The sequence below is a fragment of the Canis lupus genome, chromosome 30 (genome assembly GCF_003254725.2).
Source record: "Canis lupus dingo isolate Sandy chromosome 30, ASM325472v2, whole genome shotgun sequence".
In the NCBI taxonomy this organism is placed as follows: Eukaryota; Metazoa; Chordata; class Mammalia; order Carnivora; family Canidae; genus Canis; species Canis lupus.
The window spans coordinates 20179040-20195530 of NC_064272.1; the positions used below are offsets into that span (position 1 = coordinate 20179040).

The following is a 16491-nucleotide window of genomic DNA, read 5'->3' on the forward strand; positions in this document are numbered from 1 at the left end:
AGTGATTTTCACCCCCAAGTTTTCAGTTCAGAGTCCTGTAAAAATTATACCTGAATTATGCAGCCTTAAAATCTCTTCTCCTAGTCTTTGCTTGAATGCAGACATTTCTATTATAAAATTAATATTATAATACTTGCATTTCCTTGGGACTATATTTAATTGAACTGTGTTACATTTTCAACTGTTCTTACTTAGATATTCAACTCAAAGAATAAAGAATACAAAACAGGATATGGTTCACATAATGAATTTATCTTCTGTGAAAATGCTTGAACTCAGATTTTCTTGAGAAAATGAGAATATTTATATACTGAGCTTTATAATCAGATTTTCCCTTTAATCCAAACAAAAAATATCTTAGAAATTCATATTTCTAGGGACGCCTGGGTGGCTTAGCGGTTAAGCGTCTGTCAGGGCGTGATCCTGGAGTCCCAGGATTGAGTCCCACTTCGGGCTCCCTACATGGAGCCTGCTTCTCCCTCTGCCTGTGTCTCTGCCCCCCTCTCTCTGCGTCTCTAATGAATAAATAAATAAAATATTAAAAAAAAAGAAATTCATATTTCTAAAATAGAAGTCATCATTAAACAGGTAACATTTTCATAAACATGTCTGTGTCAAATACATTTCTAAGCACGCAGACTTGTAATACTCTGCATCTGACATTTATTAGAATTCTATTTAATTCTGTTGAGGAGGGTCTTCCATATGCCAGGCATTGTTACAAATGCTATAGGACAGTAGAGAATAAGATAAAGACCTCACCCTTAAAGAAGCTTATACTTGATGAGATACTGATAAGTACAAAAATGATGATAAAGCAAGGCAAAATTAAATAAGTCCCAATCCAGGAAGCAAAAGCAAAGTGCAGTGGGTTTTCATAGAAGAGAGATATTCATTACCCCTATTTGGGGACTCTACATAATCTTATGGATGGAGTAGCATTGATGTAGACTTTGAAAATTTGGTCAGTTTATGGCAAGAAAAGCATTTAGATTGAGAGGAAAGTTATGGGCATTATTACGGAAGTAGGAATATATGGACTATGGTCCATGGGAAATGTCATTATAGTGGGGTATAGGGTATGTTTACAAAATGAGCAAGTAGGAAAAGTAGTTTTGAACTAGATTATTATAAATAAATGCTATGAGGCTTGCCCAAACTTCATGAGGCATTGTAGGCATTGGAAGAGGCAGAGAATGGGCAACAGAAAAGAGATGTAGAAGACAGTAATATTATGGTGACATTAGAACTTCCCTTTAATATGACTCTTCCTGTAGAAGTTTACAAGATGCAGTGGGATACTGCAACCAGTTAAAAGTCTCTACATGTCAGAGAGTGACGGTAGTCAGAATGTTAAGGCTGAGTATATGTGGGAGAGAAATTTCAAAGATAAAATTCACATAATTTTTTAACTGATACATATAGGATAAAATAAAGAGGAAAGAATTAATGATGAGGCATATGTGCCTGAGAAGCTTGTAATATTGACTTGGAATAGGGAAGGGAAAAAAAGATGCTATTAGCTAGACTTCTGCTTTGACTCTAGACTAACTACTCTAACTAAAATCAGACTGACATGCCCACCAAACACCAATAGGAAACCTGAATAAAATTAAACAACATCAGAGAGCAATAAAGGCAAGCAAGAATTGATGAACTATGGTCCCTGAGAAAAGAGAACTGCATTGAGGTGAATCCTGTACTTGCTGTATTTTTTTTTCTTCATCCTCCCTGCTCCCATGCATTTGTTAATTTGCAATGCAGGTCATTGTGACCAGAGAACAGTAGCTTAGTTTATAGCAATCTCCATGGAGTAGAGAAATAAACGTTGCTATTTCAGTACTATAAAGGCTGCTTGGACTTGTATTACCAAAGTCCTAGAGAAATGGGAACCACAGAAAAGTAAGCACAGCACCTTGCTTTCAGTTTTCTCCCTGAGGTATGTTCTGATTCCTCATCTGCGCATTTATGAGACTGAGGAAGAAGCAGGCAAGTATAGAAAGCAGGTACTAAGAGATCAAAACTTAAGTAAACATTTCAACAGACTTCCAATGCTTGGGAGACAAGAATTTTGAGGTGAAGTCTTCCTAAGGAACAAGATTTCCCAGACTTTCAGGTGAGATCCTTTAGGGCTCTGCCCTAGAAATAAGAGCTAGAAATAGCCCAGACTAAAACTTAGCCTTGTCTACATTATGATTATCACCCTGTAAAAAAGGAAAAATGTGGATTTTTTCTAGAGAAAATGATTAAATGTTTCATATTTTTTCATAGGACATGTATGATATTCAACAAAAAAAATTAAAGACTGCCAGGCAACAGGACCAAATGACTAAAATCCAAGAGAAAAAATAGATATTAGACTTATTAGACATAGACTTTGATCTAAACTTTAAAATGTAAGAGAATTTCCACAGAAAAATAGGATGTATAAGGAAAAATAAAATAAAACTATAGAACTGAAAAAGGATATAATTAGGAATATAATAAATCACCTTAATGACAGATTATACATAGCAGAAGAGGGGATGAAAGAAATGGAAGCAAATTTAGAGAATATATCCACATAAAAACAGAGGGAGAAACTAAAAAAAATGCAAAATATAGAAGAGAGAATCAAACAAGGGATATATGGGACAAACTGTAAAGGTCTAGCATGCAAAGAATTAAGTCCCAGAAAAGGAGAAGAGAGAAGGAATAGTACCAGAGCAATGTTTGATAAGATACTACATGTGGATTTTGCAAAATGATTGGAAAACATGAAGCCCACAGATCAAGAATTTCTATAAACCCTGCAGGCTATTGAAATGTGAGGAAAACTATCTGTCATTACATCATAAAAGATTGCTTAAAACCAGAAAAGAATATAAAAAATCTTTCCATTTATTGGAGTCAAGGAAGATAAGACACTTTACTCTCCAAGGAGCTGCAATAATCCTCTTGGATGATTGTTCAATTGGAGTGACTGACACCAGATACACCGCCATGACATCTTTTAAGTACTGAAAGAAAACACCTAACAACTTAGAATTCTAGAAGCATCAAAAACATCCTTTTAAAACAAGGTGAAATAAGTATATTTATATAACTGATAAGCTGAAAAAAAATTTCAGTAGACCTTCACCAAAAATATATAAGCCATGCTGCAGCTAGAAGGAAAATGACTGAAGATAAAAATTCAGTAATGTAGTAAATAATACAATGCATTAGAAAAAGCAAACAAAGACGGATAATTAAAAATGCATTAACTATTTAGAATAAAAAATCTGTAGAAGAAAGTAATACATAGAATTAAAATATAAGACAACAGTAGCATAAAAACATATATATAATTTATAGAGTTATATAATTATAACTCTATAATTCTACTTGGAGATTATACTTTTTTTCAGCAACTGAAGAATCAGACAAAATCAATAAAAATACAGAAGTTTCAACAACATGAATAACACACTTAAAGATATTTATCTATCTGTATCTGGTCACCCAGAGGTTCCATAATTTTTTGTGGGAATTGTTTATACACACACACATACCTGTCTACAATTTATGACCAACAATGATAAAACACACATTGTTATCATGTACACATTGTACATATACCAAAATAGACTACTTGCTGAACCATAAAACAGGTCTAATGGATTTTAAAAGATTGAAATATATACTATATGTTCTTAGACCACTGTGGAATTAAGCTAGAAACCAACTCCAGAAGATAAGTAGAAAATGAGCAGATAGGCAAATTAAACAGAATGTTCTAATTCCTAAGTAAAAAAGAAATCAGTGTAAATTACAAAATATTTTGAACTAAGTGATAATATAGCATATTGAAACTTGTGGATTGCAGCTAAATTACCTTTTACATGTAGCTGTATAGTTCTCCTAACACCATTTATTTGAGAGGCTGTCTTTTCTCCATTGTATACTTTTGCCTCCTTTGTCATGGATCAAGTTAATGTATAAACATGGGTTTATTTCTAGACTCTCTACTCTGTTCTGTTGATCTGTGTGTTTTGTGTGTGTTTGTGTGTGTGCATGCCAAAACCACATTGTTTTGATTTCTATAGCTTTGTAGGATAGTTATAAATTGAAAAGAGTGATACCTAAAGCTTTGTTCTTATTTCTTCAGATGCTTCAGCCATTTGGGCTCTTTTGTGATTCCATAGAATTTTCAGGATTATTTGCTCTAGTCTTTAAAAAATAACATTGGAATTTTGATAGATATTTCACTGAATCTGTAGATTGCTTTGGGTAATATAGACATTTTAACCACCTCAATCTTCAAATCCACAAACATGGTATATAGGTATATATTTCCACTTATTTGTATCACCTTCAGTTTCTTTGATCATTGTATTATTTTCAGAGTACAGTTCTTTTGCCTTCTTGGCTAAATTTATTCCTAGGTATTTTTTGATGCAATTGCAATAAAAAAAAAACTTCGTTATGTCATAGAAGATTGCTTAAAACCAGAAAACAATATAAAAAATCTTTCCACTTATTGGAGCCAAGGAAGGTAAGACCCTTTATTCTCCAAGGAGCTCCAATAATACTCTTGGATGATTGTTCAGTCGGAGTGACGGACACCAGATACACCACAATGACATCTTTTAAGTGCTGAAAGAAACACCGACAACTTAGAATTCTATAAGCGTAGAATTCTAGTTTCCCCTTAGTTTATTACAGTGGTTTCTCTTTCTGATAGTTCATTTTTAGTGTGTAAAAGGGATACTTGATATGGTTTTAGTCTTCTTCAATTTACTAAGACTTGTTCTGTGGCCTAACATGTGCTCTACCCTGAAAAATATTTATATGTGCTTTAAAAGAATGTGTATTCTTCTGCTTTTGGATGGAGTGTTGTGTATATTAATTCCTTTGTTCTATGATGCTGTTCAAGGCCTGTGTTTACTGATTTTCTCTCTAGATGATCATTCCATTGATGTAAGTGAAGTGTTAAAGGTCCCTACTATTATTGTATTACCATGAATTTCTCCTTTGTCTATTAAAATTTGCTTTATGTATTTCGGTGCTTCTGTGTTGGGTACATAGCTATTTACAAGTATTATATCCCCTTGTTGGATTGAATCCTTTATCATAATGTAATGCCCTTTCTATCTTGTTACAGCCTTTCTTTTAAAGCTGATTTTGTCTAAGTATTGCTACTACAACTTTATTTTTGTTTCTCTTTGCAAGGAATAGATTTTTCTTCAGTTTCAGTTTATTTGTATCTCTAGATCTGAAGTGTATCTATCATAGGCAGCATGTGTGTGTGTGTGTGTATATATATATACACACACACACACACACACACGACCTGTTCTTGATTTTGTTTTTTTATCCATTTAACCACCCTCTTGCCTTTTGACTGGAGCATTAAGTCCATTTACATTTAAGGTAACCATTGATAGATATGTACTTCTTGCCATTTTATGGTTGTTTTCTTTTCAACCATTTTATTTTTGTTTTTGTAGTTTTTCTCTGTTTCTTACACAATTCTCGGGTGATTTGGTGACATTCCTTAGAGTTATGTTTGTATTTCTTTCTCTTTAATTTAGATATTTGGCCTGTGGTTACCACAAAGTTCATATACAATATCCTATGTATATAGCAATCTATTTTTTTATAGCAATCTATTTTAAGTTGATAGTTGCTTAGGTTCAAGCATGTTCTAAAAGAACTATATTTTTACTCTTCCCTTAATTTTTTGTTTTTGACATCATACTTTACATGTCATTGTTTTGTGTAACCTTTGACTAATTATTGTAGGTCTAAATGATTTCACTATTGTCTTTTAACCTTCATTCTACCTATGTAGACGATTGAAGCCACACCTTTTACCACTACCAGTGAGATCTTTTTTCTTTTATTATTTTCTTGTTTGTTACTTATAGCTTTTTTATGTTTAAAGAAGTTCCTTTAACATTTCTTGTAAAGCCAGTTTGTTGTCAGTGAACTCCTTTCACTTTTGCTTGTTTGGGAAATCCTTATGCTTCATTCAGTTCTGAGTGATAATCTTGCCATGTATAGTATTCTTGGTTGTAATTGTTTTTCCCTTCAGCACTAGAATATATTGTGCCACTATTTCTGGCATGTGGGTTTTCTGCTGAAAAATCAGCTGATAGTCTTGTTGGGTTTTGCTTGTACTTAAGTAGTTGTTTTTTCTTTCTGCTTTAAGAATTGCTATCTTTAACTCTGGACACTTGAAATATAATGTTTGTTGGTGTGGCTCTCTTTGGATTCACCTTTTTAAAAAAATATTTTATTTATTTATTCATGAGAGACACAGGCAGAGGGAGAAACAGGCTCCATGCAGGGATCCCAATGCAGGACTTAATCCTGGGACTCCAGAATCATACCCTGGGCCGAAGGCAGGCACTAAACTGCTGAACCACCCAGGGATTTCCTGTACTCATCTTTTTGGAGATTCTGTGTGATTCCTGGACTTGGAGGTCTGTTTCCTTTACCAGGTTAGGGATATTTTTAGCCATTATTTTTTCAAATAGGTTTTCTGACCCTTCTATCTTTTCTCCTTCTGTGACCATTATAATGTGGATGTTAGTATGCTTGAGGTCCTAGGGGGTCCCTTAAACTATCCTTATTTATTTATTTATTTATTTATTTATTTATTTATTTATTGGAGATTGATTGATTGATTTTAGAAAGAGAGAGCACATGCAAGGGGAGGGTAGAGGGATAGATAGAACCTCAAGCAGACTCTGTGCTGACTGAGCACAGAATGTGATGCAAGACTTGATCTCACAATCCTGAGATCATGAACTGAGCCAAAACCAATAGTCAGACACTCAACTGACTAAGCAAACCCTGGCACCCCCACTGTCCTCATTTTTTAATTTCTTTCTCTTTTTGATGTTTGGTTTGGATGATTTCCACCACCATGTCTTCCAGATCACTGATCCATTCTTCTATATCATCTAATGTTCTGTTGATTTTCTGTAGTCCAGTTTTTTTTTTTTAAGATTTTATTTATTTATTCATGAGAGACAGTGACAGAGAGAGAGAATGGCAGAGGCAGAGGCAAAGAGAAGCAGGCTCCCCATTGAGCAGGGAGCCCAACACAGGATATGATCCCAGTACTCTGAGATCATGACTTGAGCCCAAAGCAGATGCTTAGCTGATTAGTCACCCAGGGACCCCACAGTTTTCATTTTAGTTATTGTAGTCTTCAATTCTGATTGATTCTTTGGAATATTTTCTTTCATTGTTGAAGTTCTCAAAGTATTCATCCATTCTTCACCTGAGTTCAGTAGGCACCTTTATGCCCATTTCTTTGAACTGTTTATCTGGTAAGTCACTTATTTTCATTTCATCTAGTTCTTTTTGGGGGGTTTTGTCTTCTGTATTTATGTGATATTTTTTGACATATTCTTGTCTCCTCCTTTTGTCTCTTTGTGTTTGGTTTTATGTATTAAATAGATCAGCTAATTCTCCTGGTCTTGAAGGAGTTTTATGCAGAAAGTATGCTGTGGGGCCTGGTCATCTGCCAGGTGCCCCAAGGGTTTCCTCTGCGTGGGCTGTATGCACCCTCCTGTTGTGGCTAGAGGTTGTTGTTGTAGTTTTTATTGTGTTTTTTGGTACACAATTGCTTGTGTAGGGGGCTGTCCCTTGGCAAGCTGTCTGCTAGGCCCCACTACAACTGCTATGGGCATGCTGGTGAGTGGGGTTGACTCTGCCCTGTGTGGCCAAGGGACCTGGATTTGACTGCTTCAGGGGTGCTGGTGTGCAGAGTTGGCCCTTGCATGGTTACAAGGCCCAAGGGAGGTCAGGTCTCTGGTTGGATAACTGTAAGGCCTGTTTGTCTGTGAGTTCTGGCTGCAACTGTCACAGGGACTCTATTGGACAGGCATATCCCTAGTCCTCAGAAGCATTGCTTGCAGGAGCCCCACTGCTGGTCACCATGTATGGTGGAGCAGGAGATCGATCAGGAAGGGGCCCCACTACTGGCTGAGATCTCCAGCCTTGCGTGGCAGTGTGGGAAGCTACTTGAGAGGAGGGTCAGGGCAGGGGATTGGTTGGGAGAGTCTGCAGGGAAATGCCAGAGTGGGGCAATTGGTGCTAGTATAGTAAATGGAGAGAGTCAGAAAGGGTGCCCAACTAAATAAAAGGGAAGTAAAAAGAACATGGTTTCTACCAGGCTTCTTTTCCCAGAGAATGTTCCAACAGATCCCTGCCCTTGTATCACATGCTGTAAAATTAGTCAATGGATCTCCTTCACAGGTAACTCAGATGCATTTCAAACTGCTGCCTCCATGCTGGGATGCAAAATGAGTGAGATTGAGTGCATGTCCTTTAAGAGTGGAGTTTCCATTTTCTGTTGCACTCTGGCTCTCCTGGTTATAAGCCCTGTCGGTTTCCAAAGACAGATGCTGTGGGCAATCATCTTCCTGGTGCAGGTTCTCTGAGCTATGGAGCCCAATGTGGGTCTCAGACCCCTTATTACCCAGGAAAGGCCTCTACGCTGGTGGGTCATTGCAGTGGAGGGTACTGGTCCTGACGAGACCACCTCTCCACCTATCTTAACTGTCTGCATGTGGCTTTATCTTTATATCTTTAGTTGTATAAGATCTGTTCTGTTAGTCTTCACTTCATTCTCTGAGATAATTCTGTATATAATTGTATATTTTGGTATGTCTATGAGAGGACAAAAGCTCAAGATCTTCCTACTCTGCCATCTTGGTCTCCTCTCTAAACATTATGTTTATAGAGTGATTCAGTAGGTTAAGTGTCTGCCTTCAGCTCAGGTCATGAGCCCATGGTCCTGGGATCAAGCCCTGCATCAAGAAGCTCCTGCTCTCCCTCTGCTTGCTTCTCCCCCTGCTTATGCTCTCTCTTTCTGTCAAATAAATAAATACAATCTTTGGGGGGAAAAAGAAGCTATAGGACAACTAATAGAATTTAAAAAGTAAATATAGGGGCTCCTGGGTGGCTCAGTTGGTTAGGTGCCTGACTTTTGATTTTGTCTCAGGACATGATCTCAGGGTCATGAGATGGAGCCCTGGGTTGGGCTCCAAGCTAGGGGTGGAGCCTGCTTAATATTCTCTCTTTGCCCCTCCCTTTCTCACATGCTTTCTCTCTCTCTTTCTCACAAAAAAATGAATATGATAAGTCTGTATAAAAATTAAATGTCTATGTAGTAGCCACAACCAATTACAAAATTATACACAAACCTTAGCATTTAAATAGAATTAAACTATGAGAAACAAATGGTGATGAAAGATGTGCAAGCCCTCTACTCAGGCAACTATAAAATGTTACTAAGAGAAATTTACGATGAATTAAAATAAAATAGACAGTGTTCCTAAAAAGATGCATTATTGAAAAGATAGTAATTCTCCTCCCGTTGACCTATAGATTTAATGCAATCTCAAAAATTCCAGCAGATATTTTTGTTCAAATTGACAAATTCACTCAAAAAAATTTAAATAGAAATGCAAAGGGCTAAGAATAGCAAAGGTAATCTTGAATCTTGAAGTGGAGAAAAAAAAAAAAACCCTGGAGAGCTGCATTATTAGTTATCAGGACTCGTTTAAAAGATACAGCTATTAAAAGAATGTGTTGTTAGTGCATGACAAACAGACCAATAGGACAAAGTAGTCTGGAGACAAATCCATATATACCATTGCTTGATTTGTACCAAAGATGCCAATTGGAGGCTGTGGGGGAAAGGATGCTCTTCTGAATAAATGGTGCTATACAGTTGTACCTCCACATGGAAAAAAGAACTTTGAAACTTAGACCATTCTCAAAACCCAATTGCAGATGGATTGTAGATCGTAACAAGCCAGAGGTAAGCACCCAGGATCATTTACAGGAGATGATCAGTATGGATGGAAGCCCAGCAATAAAGTACTAAAAAGTGAGAGAATGGCATGATAGGGAGCAGCACACAAGATCTATATTTTATAGGATTTTGAATTGCTGTGGGGATTGGGTACTAAGCATATTTAAAATAGCATGGGAGGCGCCAAAAAAGAGATGGACACTGAAAGTAAATAATCAGGGATGTATTTGATGAAGTAAAGCTAAAGGTCTCTGAGGAAGCAGAACTGCCCAAAAGGGAATGAAAAGAGATTTCTGGTCCTGAATTCTCTCATATAAGAAAAGAGCAACATTCACTGCTAATTATATGCAAATTATATCCTTTATAGTATGTAACATTATTAATTTTTTAGGTGGTTTGAGCCTTTTGTCATGCAGTGGCTGGATGAAAATGAAGATGTATCAATGGAGTTCCTTCATGGAGCACTGGGAAGAGACAAAAAAGATGGAGTGAGTTTAAATTACTTTAAGACTGCTTATTGTCAAGATTCAGTCATGCTACTCACTTTTAAGATAATGGGAATTGTTAGGCTCATTATTATTAATTAAGGTTTATTTTAATCCTCTAATGACCAAAATAAATGTAAAACACAACTTTACAGGACTGATAGGAACTCAAGGGAATTGTTTAAATTAGCAACAAAAAAATCAATCACCTTCTTGCTCTAAGATTCCTTCACCTCTTGAACTGATCAGAGTCTAAAAGTTCGGTAGACTTCTGCAAAACTCCCTTGTCCTGAAATCTTTCCAGGATTTCGAGATTGGGAGCAGACCCCATCCAGATCCCTCTAGAACAACTTAAACATGTTGAGCCACAATATCTTTCTAAACCATCCTCATATCTGTGGGAAATGGGAAATAAAAAGAACCAGACCCTGAAGGTAGCAATGGAGAAACCAATTAATAGCAGCCTGCCCCATGATATTAGTTCTAATACATTTTCCAGAAAAGGATATGAATGATTTTGAGATGGGTAAGCATTTTATTAAATGAGAAGGCACACATGAAATAAGGGTACATGTTAGAGATCGAGTGATTTATGTGAAATGACTCTTTCTCCACACTCCCTCTAATGTGCTTTTGGATGGTTTTGCCTTCTCTCCCCTCAGTTCCAGCAGACATCTGATCATGCCCTCTTCTCTTGTTCTGTGGTTGATGTCTTTGCTCAGCTTAACCAGAGCTTTGAGATTATTAAGAAACTAGAATGCCCTAATCCTGAAGCATTATCTCACTTAATGAGAAGATTTGCAAAGGTAAGTTAAAGGAAACAAATCCTTTCTTGTCTGGGATTGTGGCATGTTGTTATTTTCTTTCACAGAGCCTAACTAATGTTGTTTGTAGTTTTCTCTGACACCAGTACCCCAATTTCATTTAAAATTCTTGTACCAATAGGTTTGGTTTCCAGGTTTGTCATCTTTCTTTCTGCCCTTCTTGTTTCTTAAAATGGATTTATCATTCTTTAAAAACCTATCTGTTATTCACATTGGTGACTCAGTCGTTTGTAACTGAAGAGACTAACTACTACGGGTGGCAAAATTATTTATTTCAGATGAAAATAAGCCTTGGCATTTCCTATTTAAATTGCAGGTATTCTTAACACACAGTATACTACAATGAAAAGTATATTAGAATTGGAGTAATGAAAACAGAGTTCTGATTTCAAATCAGCCAATAACGATAGTATGAGTCTGAGCAGTTCATTTCATTTTTATGAAATGTAGTTTTCTTAGTTGACAGATTGATTTTGATCAACCAGATTACATTCTTAAGATCTCTTCCCCCTCTAAAAGTCTAAAAAGGCTTTCAAAGTACTTACTGCTTTGCCAAAAGTTTCAAGGGAAATACAAGAATTAAAAGACGTAGTCCCTGCCCTTCAAATCTTAAAATAAAAAACCTCCTATAATAATCAAGGCCGCAGCACATGAACTAGTTAGAAAAGAGCATGAAGAAGGATACAATTTGGACTCAAGCATAGTGGGATCTACAGTTAAGTTGGGCACGAGGAAAACCAATGAGGGCTGAAATAGACAAAGATTTCACAAGAAAAGCAGACCTCAGTCAGCCTAAAAAGCCGTAGTTTAAAAAGTATCCTAAGCCTTGGGGGTAGCAGGAATAAAAGGAGAGGTAAAACAGAGCTTGACATGTGAAGAGTAAGGCGAAGCAATATTTTGGAGAAAAATAAAACAAAACCCAACCAAAAACAAAAATGTGCAGTGGGAAAGTAAAGATAGGTCTAGATCTTGCAGAGCCCTGCTGTCTGGAGTATGAAGTTTAGACTTAATCTTCTGAACAACCTAAGTAACACTGGACATCTTCTGAACAACCTAAGTAACACTGAAATGGATTGTTTAAACAATCCATTTAAACAGGGTAGTGGCATGACAAACGCAGTAATGTAGGGGAAGTGACTGGCATGGTCCTCTGTCTGACTGCCCTATGATTGAGTATGGCTCGATGGTTTGGATGATGGTGGAGGTCTCCACTGTTCATCCAACAGATACTTACTCATTACCTCACTCACACACTTTACTAGCCACTTTGAGAGATGTAGCCATGAATAGGCATTTTCTCTGACCTCATAAAAGCTTATAATGGGAGTGCCAAATCTATGACAAAGTCCAATGCTATAAATGTCATCTCAGAAGTGAAAAGATACACAATACATATAACCTTTAACATGTTAAAAAATAAGGAAATGCCAAAACTCAGTTAAGTTGTATATTAATTTTCTAGGGCTGCCATAATTAAATATTACCAGAAAATGGTGGCTTAAAAAGTAGAAATATATTTTTTCACAGTTCTGGAGGCTAGATGTCTGAGATCAAGATATTGGCAGATTTAATTTCTCCTGAGGCTTCTCCCCTTGGCTTAAGGATGGCAGCCTTCGAACTGGGTTTTTACACGGTTCTTCCTCTGTGTATATGCTCCCCTGGTGTTTCTGTGCATGCCCAAATTGGCTTTTCTTATAAAGTCAGTTTACTCAGGGAGGCACTTCAAGGGGATCTGGGATCATTCCAGGGAGGAAGCCCTGAGCTGTTACAAGCTGTTACTGTTTTGTTCAAGTCTTGATATACCAAGGTTGCGAATAGGGCTGGGAGGTGCCTGGCTGGAGTTTAGTCAAGGAGAGAGTCTTTGTCACCCTCTATCATTCTGTGACTCGAATTCTAGACTGAGAGATCCTAAAGAAGAGAGAGCATAGGATTAGTAGAGAGCTGATGGAACTACAGTTGGAAAGTTAGGTCCTCTATGAAGAACAGGCAAAGTGGCCAGACATCTTTAACAGAAAATTAGGAGCCATAATTTAAAAAAAAACAATAAAAAGGCTGAAAAAAAATGAGGAGCCAATGAAGCTTTAAGGTACATAAAGTGTCGGCCTAAACCATATTCTTAGTTTACTATCAAATTTTTTGAACTCTAGTCTTTACATGTTAATTAGGAAAACAAAAGTAACCTCCCACTTTTAAAGTTAATAGCTAAAAATCATTGATTTTGATAATCTCCAGAGGGAACTTTCTTGGTAGCAGCTGATTTCAACTTCCCAATGTGGTGAATCCTGCAAGTAAGCTCTGCAGGAGAATTATTCTAAAAAATTCTCTTTTCTTGACAAGCAGCTGTGTTTTGGGTGACGGCCAAGAGAACAATGAAATGGGGTCATTAGGGATACTGTTGAAGAAAGTGTGTCACATGCTATTCTTGGAACTCTGTGGAACTCATGGAAGCAGGGTCATAGGAGAAATCAGTAATCTCAGAGTTAATATATTTAGTAACATACTATTTTAATTGTGAACGATATTAGAAAGGTAACTAGAATTCACCCTCAGGGTAGTCAGGTAGCAGGTTATGTAAGGTGGAGGCAGGGAAGCACCGAGAAAGCAGGAAAGCTGCCCTGGGCTGGAGGTGCTGGGCTCCAGGTCACCCTCCCCTCCTTGGCAGTATGGACCTTGCTGTAGCTGTGAAGCTGGACCCTGCCATGTTTAGACTGCCGGAAGTGTAAGCAAGTGGGCTGGAGGAAATTATAAACAGGTGGGAGGATGCAATAAGGCTTATGTCAGAATCACACTCAGGAAAGCACATTCCTTGAAGTGTGGAGAAAAGAACTAGGCTCCACATGTCATTAAGGGAATGTAAGCTTTTATTGGCACACACACACAAAAATGTTAAATACCTAAAATATTTTTAATCCATGTAAATTCAATACTACCCAATTATTATCACAAGGAAATAATGTAAGGAAAAAACGTGTTTTCTGGGGAAGCAGAAACTGGCAATTTACAATGAAAGACAAATTCTATTTTGTCAGGATGGTTTTTAAAAATCATAAAAATAAATATAGGACTTTGTGGTTAATATCATTAGCCATTTCACAGTAACTTCAGACTATTAGAATTTGTTTTGTTTCATCAGATGTGACCATTAGTCTTAAAAACCCTATCCTTCTTGGGATTGGGATCCTTATAACAGAGTATTGAAATCATATTCTTTTCCTGGGACTTATATTGATTTATATTGATTTGTCTCTCAGAGAAAAGACATAATTAATGATATCTGCAAACATTTGGGAAGAGTTAGCATTCTAAAGTGGGACTTAAAGGGATGATTTGTTTTTACTAAAGCGTATATAAGGCTGAATATATCAAACAAATCTTCACATTTCATAGCTGTGAGAGGTGAGGAGTGCACATGGGTAGTGAATATTTCTATGGCTATACTGCTGCTTTTGTTAAGTATGAGTAGTTTAAATAAAAAAGTGATATAAAGTAGTGATACCTTCATTAATTATTAAAAACAAACCAACAATATTAATGGAGTCCTGGCTATGAATCTGTTTTTTGTTTTGTTTTGTTTTGTTTTGTTTATTAAGTGTCCAGGGACTGGAGATACTATGGTGAATGAGATACACATATTTCTTGTTCTTTGAGAACATAATCCTAATTTGCAAAAGCATAGATGCTTAATTGAACATTGCTATGTGCTAATCACTTTACATATATTGTCTTACTTATTCTTCACTACAATCCCATAACATAAATACTGTTATTTTTCCTAATTATTCAAATGATGAAACAATCTTAGAAAGTTTCAATAACTCAAAGAAAGCACTCAAATAACTCAAATGAAATGCTTTTAATCACTAAGTTATACTCCCTTCCCAGTCTGGTGTCCTCACAAATCACTTAGTAAGTCGAAGAGCAGAATCTCAACATTTATTTTTACTCTTTGAGCCAAGCCTAGGCAACTAAGGGGGATTCTATCTTCTGCGTGGGTTAAAATACAGTGCTAGAAAGCTCCTAAGTGACATTTCTAATGTCACTTAACAGATACTACATTTCTTATCCTCCATGTATTCACTAATACTAAATATTTCAATGAATAGCATGGGGCTGAAAAGATGGATTTTTGAACTGGGGTTCTTATCTTACTGATTGCAAGAGTCATACCCTAGAGGGACCTAGTATTGACAGGATATTTAATCCACATCCAATAGCGTGGCATTAGCTCAGGAGATCATACTGACTGATTGATAGCTATCGCACTCAGTAACAAGAGTAGCCACACACCTCATGAGAGTAGACTGAGGATGGGAGATATTTTGGTCATCCTGCTTGATCTTTTAAATGCAGAGAATCCTTGGTTTCAAGGCCATAATCCTGTTTGAATTTTATTTAAAATGGAGCTCTTTGAATGGTAGTTCCTTTGCTGCATCCATAAATGAATCATCAGTACCTCATGACTCTCTCTTCATAAAACTCTACTTTGTTATAGAACATGATGCAAACAGCTTCTGTCAGGCTCTGGCCTCTCTCTGTGTGCTGTCCCCACTTCTTAAGCCCAAGAGTCCCACAGACATACGTTAGCTAGGTCCACACACTCAGGAAATTCTATCTTCCAGGCTTTGCTAGCTAATTCTTCCATCAACAAGTTCTCTCTGAAGAGTTAACCTCCCCCCTGCTGTGTATTAGTTAGGACTGTGGTTTTCAAACTTTAGCTTGCATCAGAATCATCTTGAAGCTTTCACCAAAATTGCTGTCAGCAGACCTGGGTTAGGACCAGAGAATTTGAACTTCCAAGAAGTTCCTAGGTGATGTACTAGGGGCTATCATGTGTACTAGGTAATGCTTATGATGCAGTTGGAGATGTGTCTTAGGCAGGTATGTCTCAAGTAACTGCTTGCTAGTATTAAAGAACTAATGTCCAATAGGGTTTGACTTTGTTGAATAAATTAAAGTGAAATTGAGTTGCCCTTAAAGTGTAAGTGCACACTTTCATTCAGGTATACTTTGTACATTAGTAGAGACATGGGTGGTCTTAGAGCCATTGTATCCACAAAACTTACGAGCACAAGGCCTTAAACCATATCCTACATGACTGAGCTCTTAACCTTACCCACAACTCATAACCACTTCCTAACCATTGGCATTTGTAGGTTAGTGGATGTGAGATCCTAAAATGTGTTAATTGTTCTCCAGCAGAAATTCAACAGACTAGGGTTTTCCTGTGAAATACAATCAACTCTTGGGCCTTGGGGCATACCTTGAGAATAATCAGAAGTGAATGTCTGGATTCCCCTCCCCAGACTTTATCTGAGGCAAGTTATAATCTCTTAGTTATAACAAGCTCCTAAATCAGACTTTGCTTTGTTTTTGTTTTTATAAC

The 16491-nt window shown here is 36.8% G+C and overlaps 1 protein-coding gene across 1 annotated transcript in view; it reads left to right on the forward strand.

Annotated features, from left to right (window-relative positions):
* Positions 1-16491, forward strand: part of UNC13C (unc-13 homolog C) — a 540818-nt gene that overhangs the window by 409048 nt on the left and 115279 nt on the right. The window contains exons 20-21 of the mRNA XM_049104442.1: positions 10191-10287; positions 10947-11090. Of these exons, the coding sequence (XP_048960399.1) occupies positions 10191-10287; positions 10947-11090 (241 nt within the window). The remainder of the gene's footprint in view (positions 1-10190; positions 10288-10946; positions 11091-16491) is intronic.